At 59.7% G+C, this 9900-nt stretch overlaps 3 protein-coding genes across 3 annotated transcripts; 1 reads left to right on the top strand and 2 right to left on the bottom strand.

Annotated features, from left to right (window-relative positions):
• Positions 1-777: 777 nt before the first annotated feature.
• Positions 778-5226, top strand: Mark2_1 (Serine/threonine-protein kinase MARK2; the record flags this gene model as incomplete). Its single annotated transcript, XM_062766817.1, has 5 exons — positions 778-1292; positions 1338-1431; positions 1500-1914; positions 1953-2164; positions 2204-5226. The coding sequence occupies exons 1-5, from the start codon at positions 1215-1217 to the stop codon at positions 5224-5226; spliced, it is 3822 nt and encodes a 1273-aa protein (XP_062622801.1). The 5' UTR covers positions 778-1214.
• Positions 5227-6004: 778 nt separating this feature from the next.
• Positions 6005-7147, bottom strand: LOC62_01G000386 (uncharacterized protein; the record flags this gene model as incomplete). Its single annotated transcript, XM_062766816.1, has 5 exons — positions 6005-6152; positions 6198-6270; positions 6324-6767; positions 6815-6938; positions 6977-7147. The coding sequence occupies 5 exons, from the start codon at positions 7145-7147 to the stop codon at positions 6005-6007; spliced, it is 960 nt and encodes a 319-aa protein (XP_062622800.1).
• Positions 7148-8537: 1390 nt separating this feature from the next.
• On the bottom strand, positions 8538-9847 carry LOC62_01G000385 (uncharacterized protein). Its single transcript, XM_062766815.1, has 3 exons — positions 9546-9847; positions 8690-9488; positions 8538-8637 (listed from the first exon to the last, which is right to left on the bottom strand). The coding sequence occupies exons 1-3, from the start codon at positions 9801-9803 to the stop codon at positions 8591-8593; spliced, it is 1104 nt and encodes a 367-aa protein (XP_062622799.1). The 5' UTR covers positions 9804-9847; the 3' UTR covers positions 8538-8590.
• Between the last annotated feature and the right edge of the window lie 53 nt (positions 9848-9900).

Genomic DNA, 9900 nt, shown 5'->3' with positions numbered 1-9900 from the left:
GCGGCAACAAGTCAGCATGCCCGCAGAGGTTGACGGCTGGGCAATGTGATCCAGCGATCAGTCAAGGCGTGGTACCACGGCACAATCAACTCCCTTACCAGACCCAAACATTATCGTGCTAGTTATTAGTCTGTTACCCACAACCGCACCACCGCGGCTCCAGTGCAGTGGCCCACGTGACTTGTTTCCGACGGCTACCATCCAAAGTGCACAAGTGTGCTTGTTCGCATCCACAACCCCTCTCATTAGCCAGCTTCGCGCCGACGCTAGCTCCACGGCGGGATGGTGCACGCGTGGGCCGACGAGAGTGCGTATCAAGCTTAACGGGGGCTTGTCACTGCCGTCCGTCCTAGCACAACCGCAGTGGAGATGGTGGAGATTGACAGGTCGACGAATGCCGGGCGAGTGGGACACTGGGACACTGAGATCTCACAAGCTCACACTTTGGGTTGGGGGATGCGGGGGGTGAGGTGAGATTGTAATAGGCTATTAGAGTTTTGATCATCTTTAGCAGCTATAATAACAATAAAAATGCCAAGGAAAAGGGGGGGTTCAAAATCGACGAAACAAGGACATGGACTTTTTCTTTATTTGGCAGCCCCCCTGCGCAGTTGGCCCCTGTGGTGGTGGTGGTGCCTTCCAAGTCCGTCGCCGCTCGCTGCCTGCCTCTGACTGCGGCCAACCGATGCGATGCCCCCTGCCCCCCTCGACTGACTTGCCTTGCCTGGCAACATCCGCCGTCGACCAGCTCACAACTCGGCCCAACGCTCACATATCATCTACATTCACATCACACATAAACTAGATACCCACACGCTCAACAGCTCGAATCACGACCACATACGCTCCAGTCCGGCCCCCAGCATCTTACACCAGTTCCAGCCCCCTCCAATTCGGAGCAAACTCCGAGACACGCCCTAGCCCAAGTCAACACTCGTCTCGCTCGTTGTCGATCTCTGCGCGTGGCCTCTCGCACATTTTACAAACTACGGCCCCATCTCGACCTTTTATAGTCGCGTCGGAGGCGGTACGCGCACGTCCCGCGAGGCTCTAGACACCACGCCAACCGCCGCCGTTGACAACTTGCTTTTCGGCCCGCACCGACGCACTGCCTCCCAAGCCATCACGCGCCCCATCTCGCCATTTGCCCCGTCCCCAGAGACTCGAACGCGCCGTGACTGCCTAGGAGAGCGCGGCCTGCACAGTGCTCAGAGATGGCCGCCTCTGCGCATCACCCACCACGGGCAGGCCACGGCTATGCCAGCAACCTGCAGAACACGAGAGCCGCTCAGGTGAGTTGCGCGCTGTCGGCGCTAGGCCCCTCGCTCACCTCCCAGCTCGCCACTGCGTACCAGCAGCTCGCCAAGGAGCTCTCCAGCGACAAGATCAAGGTCGTGGGGGCTTACACCCTGGGCAAGATCATTGGCGAAGGTGCGTAGGCTCAGCGTCGGCTCGTCATTGGACTGCTGTGGAGCGGCGCGCGCTGACCCGTTCACCAGGAACTTTTGGCTCTGTGCACATCGCGACACACCGTCTAACGGGCACTCGCTGCGCAATCAAGAAGATTCCCAAGTCTGCATCGGCCCAGCTGACGCGCGAAATCCACCACCACCGGAGGCTGCACCACCCTCACATTGTCCACCTCCACGAGATTATCGCGACCGAGTCCCATATTTGGCTCGTGTCAGAACTCTGCTCGGGTGGCGAGCTCTTCGACTATCTCGTCGAGCGTGGGCGCATCCTCGAGGGCGAAGGACGTCGGCTATTTGGCGAACTTTGCGCCGCCGTGGGATTCCTTCACCGACAGGGCGTTGTCCACCGAGACCTCAAGCTCGAGAATGTCTTGTTAGACGGAGAGCTGCGCGTCAAGCTCGGTGACCTGGGCTTTGCTCGCGAGTACCAGCGCGGAAGGTTGTGAGTTGGTGCAGCCTTGCAGCATCTGACAGACACAGAATGGAGACATTCTGCGGTACCACGGGTTATGCCAGTCCCGAAATGCTGGCTGGCAAGAAGTACCAGGGCGTGGAGACGGATGTTTGGTCCCTCGGCATCATCCTCTACACACTCTTGTGTGGAGGGCTCCCCTTTGATGACGATGACGAGCGTGTCATGAAGGACCTCATCGAGCGGGGCGAGTACGAAGAACCAGAATGGCTGTCAGAGGGTACGTCCCATCGACAGCGGACCAACTGACGTTTTCTAGATGCCCGTTCATTAATACGAGGCATGTTGCGGCTCAACCCCTCCGAACGCTTGTCAATGGATGGCATTCTCAACCACCAGTGGTTCAAGAAGACCATGTATGACAGCTTGCAAGGCGCAGTCAGCACCGACGACCCCAGGTCCTTCAACTCGTTCCACTCGGATGACCAGCGCTCCGTCCCTAATTCCCCGATGCCCCACCAGACAAGCTTTGGCGACACCGGACTCAAGCCCGTTCCCTCATCCACTTCCATCTCGTCGTTCCCATTCTCACCCCGCACATCAGCATCACCACAGCAGCAAACCAAGGACGCGAGCACGTCGCCAGACGCCGATTCCGCCCCGTCAGAGACCTCGTTTGAGTTTGGTGACTGGACACACAGCAAGCCAGCAAGCGGAGACACGACACCGACAACTGCCGAGAACGAGGACGAGGTCGGCGAGCTGGCTTCGCGGGCAGAGAATGACAGCAACAAGCTGGATCTGCAGCACCAGAACAGCAGCCAGTCGACCATCCGCAAGGCCGAGTCTCCTAGCAATGCTGGGTCTTCCTCCTCTCGCAAGGTCTCACGGCGCGGAACGCTTGAAGGACAGAAGGAGGATGAGTCTGGGACCACCAGTGCCACCGAGGAGCGGCAGGGTCTGTCAAGTTTGCCAATGATTGAGGAGCACTCGCTCCCCTTGCCAGTCGCCGACCATTCTCGAACGCCGGTGCGAACAAAACGGCGGTCGCTCACATCGCAACTTCCTGTGGAGCGACGGCACTCGCACCAAGGTACCTCTGGACAGTGGCAGGCGTTCCAGCCCGAGGACTATCTCATTCTGGTCAACACCGACCAGCCGCCGCTGTTCTCAACGGCCTCGGAGAAGCAGCTTCTTCACCAGATGTCCGACCTTGGTTTCGACACTGGCCAGATTGTTCACTCGGTGTCCAATGACGCTTGTGATAGCTCGGCTGCCATGTGGTGGATTCTCCGGTTCAAGCAGCTGGAGCGCGGTGAGACGGATGATGTCGTTGAAGCCCGCCGTGCGTCAGCGGCTCGGAAACGAGAGCGCGCGGCGCGGCGGGCCAGGGAACGCCGCGCCGAAGCTGGCGAGCGCTCGCCGTCTGCAGCAGCATTCACGTCCGACCATATCAACCCACCTACGTTTACCGTGTCATCTACCGACCAGTCCAGAGCCAAAACTCCAGAGCATGGCATCCCGCCATCGTCGACTACGTCGACAAGCACCCTTCTGGCTCCCCATCGAGGCGACGGAGCAGAGCACAGGCACTCGCCACCACACTCCCCAATTGCCGTCATCACGCAGACACCCCCGACCTTGGAGCTGTCACCACCTCGGGACAAGAACAAGAACCGCTCGCCATCGATGACGATGCTTCAGCGCGCGACTTCAGTTCTAGCACTTGGTGGTAAGAAGCACGACGTAAAAGAGGGACACAACCAGCACCCAAGTCGAGACTTCGGCGACCGTGAGCCGAGGGAGCCGAGTTGGCATTCCTCCGAGACGACCGACTCTGGACCGAAGCGAGCCGATTCGCCAGGAAAGACGATGCCGATCCCCATGCCGCCGCGGATGCCGAGAAGCGAGAGTGATCCGACGTTACTGAATGCCGACTCGTCACAGCCAGGGTCGCACCGAAGCCGGGAGCCATCACCAGCCCTAATCCCGATCACTCCCGCCAGCCAGCCCAGCGATCGGTCAGGTGGCGAATCGTTCAGCAGGAGTGCAGAGTCGACGCTGGAAGCCGCTCGGCTCAAGGCTCCTAAAAAGGATAGTATCTGGGCGCAGTTCCGCCATCTCTTCAACGAGGACAAGCGGCGCAAGAAGCGCGAGCCATCGCCGATCCGGGTTCCTAACAAGCCGCCGCCTATCGTCGTTCCGTCGAGGGGCATTGGTGCGCGGGGTCCTCACATGAACCGCACACCACTCCCGGGTTCTTCTCGTCGCGCTTCGTTTGACGGCGGCCGTGGACTCTACTCGCACCGTTCGAGCAGTGTCAACTCTCGTCGGTCTTCTATCGCGTCCAACCACTATGCCGACTTTACGATCAACATGAACGATGGGCTCAACTACAGTCTTAACCGACGAGCGAGTGAGCGTAGTCATCGGAGCACCAGAAGTGCTCGCAGCGGTGGGACGCAGACCCCAACTTCCGATCACGAACTTGGCTCTGTGCGCCGACGCGGGGGAGACAGCCGCCGATCGTCGCTGCGCTCTCCCACAATGCAGTCGGAAGGATCTGGTCGTTTCCGTGCCCCGCCGGCCTCACCGCTTCACGACTACCACCGCAGAGCGGCGTCCGGCAGTTCGTCGACGAGGGTCCGCCACATGAAGGTGCTGCATGAGGCAAAGGTTATGAGACCGGCGTCTGTCGCCTCGAGCGTTAGATCCAACGTTTCGTCTCGCGCATCATCAATCGATCTTAGCCGGCAAGCCGACCGTGATGAGAGCGATGCCGACCTGTCGCAAGACGCCGCGTCTACCCGCGGCAAACGACTTGAGGACAGAGCGACCTTGTCCCACCATCATGGCATGCACACCAGAACGCGCTCGCCTCTGGCCCTGAGCGCGCATGGTTCTCTTGGCCGCGGGAAGCCGCCGCTCCGCGACGTGTTCCAGAACAAGGACCTCGACGACGACTGGGAGAGCGAGGACGACGACGCATTTGCTGGTGGGCTCGGCCAGCAGTCGTCTGGAGGCGCGACGACTTCGTTCCAGAACAGGTGGAGCGTCAACACGGCATACCCTGGTGCTGCTCCATCAGGCCCTGCTACTGGCCGATTCAACTCTGCAGGCAAGCGCGCGCCTCCTGGCATGGCGTCACGAAACCCTGCACCAGCGCGAATCGACGAAGGGAGCGGCAGCAGTAGCAAGCCGGCTGCGAAGAGTGCACCGGAGTCGACATCGACAACTTCATCGTCGTGTGCTTCGACAACCACACGAGGCCGGCGCGGCACCGTCGGCGCGGCACGCACACAAGCGCCCGTGATCGAGGAGGAGGACGAGGAGGAAGAATAGAGGACGACAGGACATTTCCCTGGCTTTTGGGTGTGTGTGCATTCACTGTTGTCTCACGTCTGTTGTAGCTTTGGTTCGCCCTTTGGCCCCTTGTATACCATCATCATCAATGTCCCAGTGCACTGCACACCCTGAATAATGCGAATGCACCAGTTGATAGATGGACCTGGTTAAGTAAGACCTTGCAGGCATCAAGGTGACGGGCGTCGAGGTTCAGTCCGCAGTCGCGCGCAGTCGTCAGTGACTGCCGTGCGTGACTACCCAGTACGCGTCTCCCTCACGTCGGGTATAATGCAGGCACAATTCAGGCTGGCGCCATTCACCGGCCATGCCAGTTCAGAACAAGGTTTTCAGTCTTCTGTCTTGGTTCGAAACAGAAACGACAGTGTGGCGTCGACTGTAGCTAGTGGCTGCTTAGGGCAAAGCCGAAACAATCAGACATTGCCCTAGATTCTCTATTGACTCCGAGCAGCGCCACATTAAGCTTTGTCACCTTTCAAGCAATGCGAGGACAGCAATAGCTGCCCATTGACATCAGTCAGCCTCTAGTTGGATCGAACGCCAAAGTAACAAAAGTTACATCTCATTGTTCATGGGTTGGGCCTGTCTGTCCGCTGAATGTCCGCGCTGGGTATTGACTAGGTCATAAGCGACTTGGTTCCGAAAGGGTTGAAAGTCGGGGCGTTCCTCATCGTTCGCACTTGCATTATGGGGGGGAGGAGGTGGGGGTCTATGGCTGGGGAGAGGGAGGGAAGGAGAGGTTTAGAGTGGTTTGCCATCACTCTTGGCGCTTCATGCCGTTGAAGTAGAGGGCGGGCACACAGCTGCCGCGGAGGAGCTGGTAGCCTGGCTCGCAGCGGCCAATGTGGCACCTGCCTTGGATACACGACACACCGCCAAAGGCGACGCCAGGGAGCGAGGTGCAGCTGGCGCGTGTTAGTGTTTTGATCCAGAACAATAGAATGTCTTACTCGGTACCAATGCGTGCGGGCGCGATGCCAGTCTGGGCGCCGAAGATCGGAGTAACACAGCCGCCGCAAGACTCTGGATTGATCGTCAGCGGGCAACTCGCGATTAGTGTGTGATGAGACACTTACCAAGCTCGTACCTCGTGTCGACGCATTCGTAGTTGTGCTCAGAGTCGGGGATAGTGCACGCCGTCTGGAAGGGAGGGCAGAGAGTACGGGTGCGTGCAGCCTCCTGCGCAGCAAGGAGGTTGCGGCGGCGACGGGCAGCGCCAGACGCCGTCGACGAAGTGTAGAGCTGGACCGAGCCGACCTGGCAAGTCTGCGCAGGACCGGGAGTGACCGTGTTGGAGCACTGGCACTGGTAGTTGTTGCTGTTGAAGGCCGACGTGAGAGCCATGTACTTGTAGCCGCCAGCGGCGCACGAGGTGAAGCACGAGGCGTCGTCGGTGATGGAGGTGGAGGTCCCGGGGGTGATCGTGGCCGAGGAGAAGCAGCCAGTGAAGGTGAAGGGCGTGGCGGGGAGGTACTCGACGTCAAACTCGCCGACAGGGCACCCTCCAGTTGAGCTTGTTCCTGCTCGAGTCAGTGATGACTGGGAATGGGCTTATAGGAGCACGTACCGATCGAGACGGATCCTGCGCCGGGGGAGCTTGCGGCTCCGCCGCAGTAGCAGGAGCCGAGGCCACCGACGATGGGGAAGAAGAAGGAGTAGACCGATCCGGGGACGTTGGCCTTGCACGCCGCCTAGGAGGTCAGGAGGAAGGCAGGGGGGTCATACTTACCGGGCACCCAGTAGGCGAGTTGGCTGGCGAGCCAATACTCGACACCTGGTTGGTGAGGCCCGAGAGGATGCCGGTGCCGGCGGTGAGCAGAGCACACTGGAGGAAGGTCTGGGCCTGTGCGTAGGTCACAGCGACCGCGGCGGTCGCGAGGAAGACGGTTGGGGAGCGCATAGCGGAGGGGTGGCGAGATTGTAATGTGAAGGAGGGTGAGGAGGTGGGTGTGGTTCACAATGAAGAGAAGTGTGTTCACAACTTGACAAGTTGCTGAAGGTGAAGGTGGAAGACTGGACAGAGAGAAGAAGAAGAGTGATGAGAGAGGGAAGACGACGTTGAGAGGTGCTTAAGTAGTGTCGACTGCGCTCCACCAGACGTCGTCGTGACAGAATCCAGCAAGGAAGGTCAGCTGTGCGGCAACCAATGTCCATGTTGTTGCCTTCCTTTGGCGCCGTGCCCACCGTCGCGCCGTCTAGCCCATGGCGCATGGGTCAGGAGCGGGCGACATGAATGGCCAGCAACTGGCTGGCAGCTGAGCAGGGAGGGAGGGCGTTGCCTGGCACCGGGACGCGACAACGACAGGAGCGACATGGTGCCCGGTGTGTGCGTACGTGGTGGGTTCATCTCTGTTTCAGCAGCGAGGTGAGGCGAGGCACGCACCACTCGGCAACATCCTAGCAGAGTCACCTTGCGATCGGACCGAAGCCTGGCGCGCCGCCGCCCCCCGACGCCTCGCTCTGGCGGCGCGTCGCGCAGCAGCAGCACGCACGGCTCGCGACGCCCGCCCATGCATGTTAGCTTGTGTTTGTCCGTCGCCGCGCGGCTGGGCTGGCGGCGTCGCGCCGTGGCCGATACAATGTGTTATCAATGCATTCAGTCGCGCGCGGCGGTGTGTGACGCCAGCTACGCCAGCCAGGGCTGGCGGCCATGGATGGTGGCATTCACGCGCCACAGTTTAAGATCAGGCCGCCGTCGTCGGCGTCGCCTTGAATTAAGGTCCCCTCTGACACTCAGCTGGTCGGTCGGCTGGCCGTTCGGCAAGTGCAGCTGTAAAACTGCGCAACGCTGCTGCCCGCTGTGTAGGTAGGTAGCCGCGGCTCGGTATTGTACCATGCATGGCAGGCAGCATGTCGGCCAACCGAGCGACCCAGTGCATGGGCATTGGGTACACGCCGCGCGCGTGCTGATACACTGATTCACCGGCTCGTGTTCGGCTTGTTGCGTCATCCATCTCCGCCCGCGCTGCCGCGAAAGAGGCACGATTCAGGCCGGCCACTGCATGCCACACCTCCCACTCGGGCTTACTGCGTACGGCCAAGCCATTCCGTGCACAGACGAACCAAACAAAGATATTAACACCCCCAACTCGAGCCTGGTCCAGTTTACAGTTCACTGGACTCATGTACTCGCGTCTATCGCCGCACATTGTAGGGATAGGGCCACGCCGGGCACGCGTCCACGTCGACGTGCAGCACGTCTGACACCGCGACTGTTTCCTGTTTCACCTCGGCCGAGACAAACCCCGGGGTCTGGCCCCTACGCGTCTATCTGACGCGTAACGCGTTGTGGTCTGGCAACATGCTCAATGCTAGTGTAGTGCTACTTGTACAAAGTTGTGGTCTAATCCCTCCCCAGGGCCATAATCTCGTTTAGTGGGGGCATGGCTCCTAAAACTCGTTAGCGGCGGTCTTCCAAACCCCGGAAGCCAGCCCTACTCACCCTTCTCATTCACAAAGTAGTGAATGATCTCTTCGCATGGGTCGGTGGCGGACATGGCCTCACGGACAAGCTTCGAGTCGATCTTAACACGGTCGATAATCTTGCGCTTCTTGCCGCGACTTGTTGTTGGACTGTCACCCTCCTCCTTGAACGTCCCAGCGCCAGGAAGTGGCTCGACAAGCAGCTTGATCATGCGCAAGTCCTTGGCGCGAATGGCCAGAATGATGGCTAGCCGGTCCTTGATCATTGTGTCGGCACCGCGACGCAAGAGATACTCGACTAGCTCATAGTTGGCGTTCAACACCGACCGCTGGAGCGCATATCCTTGGCCACTGTTGACAGGTGGGTCGTAGCGCTCGAACAGGAACTTGATTATGGGTGCGATGGCTGGGTCTTGTGGGCCTGGACGGTGCCGGAAGATGCGGCGGGGAAGACGGTGCACAGAGAGGGCTGGTCTGCTAGGTTTGGGCTGTTTCTCCGGTGTGGAGGGCACTGACACAGTCGGCGTCCTGGACGGTGACCGAGTTCGTGGCGAGGCGGTGTCGAGGTACGACTGGTGACTGGGGACATAGCCCCGGCGATTGTTCCACAGACGCCTCATCTCTTCGGCGACGGCAATGTCGACGATACGGTGTCGCAAGGCGCTGGTGAGAATGTCCCTGGTGTGACAGTCGCGATACAGGTGAAGCATGTAGGCAGCGGCATATGTTGGAGATGGGCTTGTGAGACAGTTGTGAACATGTTGGTTGACGGCCGGGAAATGGGGGTTGCCCGCTAGAAGGTGAATGTCCTGAATGATCTGGGCGCTGTTAGTGTTTGTCCAAACACAGCGTACGCTTTGTCACTGAAGGCTCACTTCTACTGCGAGGTCGTTGATGCTGGCTGTTGGGGCTGCCTTGGGCTTGGGTGCAATGTACACTGGTGTGTCACGCGGGTCGGCCTTTACAGCGACTGGTGACGAGTTGAGGAGGGAAGGTCCAAGCGGGGTGCGTGGTCTGAACAGTGGGGTGGAGAGTGAGGGGGATACAGCGTCGAGTGACGAGGCGAACCGCTGAGCCCTAGGCGTGGAGAAGGGTGACCCCAGCCCAGCCATGCCCACGGGGGCCGATATCATTGTCGCTGTCGAGCAAGAGAGTGCAGTGTCGTTGAAGAGAGATACGGAAAGACAAGGACTTGATGGTCTTAGCAAAACGCCAAAACACAATATTGCC

Source organism: Vanrija pseudolonga, chromosome 1 (genome assembly GCF_020906515.1).
Source record: "Vanrija pseudolonga chromosome 1, complete sequence".
Lineage (NCBI taxonomy): Eukaryota > Fungi > Basidiomycota > Tremellomycetes > Trichosporonales > Trichosporonaceae > Vanrija > Vanrija pseudolonga.
The sequence above is the reverse complement of the archived record's forward strand: the minus strand, read 5'-3'. Positions and strand labels throughout refer to the sequence as shown.

Coding starts and splice junctions, on each gene's coding strand:
- LOC62_01G000385 (XM_062766815.1), bottom strand. CDS start 9,803: ATGATATCGGCCCCCGTGGGCATGGCTGGGCTGGGGTCACCCTTCTCC. Junction 9,489..9,545: donor TCAACGACCTCGCAGTAGAA/GTGAGCCTTCAG, acceptor AACAGCGCCCAG/ATCATTCAGGACATTCACCT. Junction 8,638..8,689: donor CTACTTTGTGAATGAGAAGG/GTGAGTAGGGCT, acceptor AACGAGTTTTAG/GAGCCATGCCCCCACTAAAC.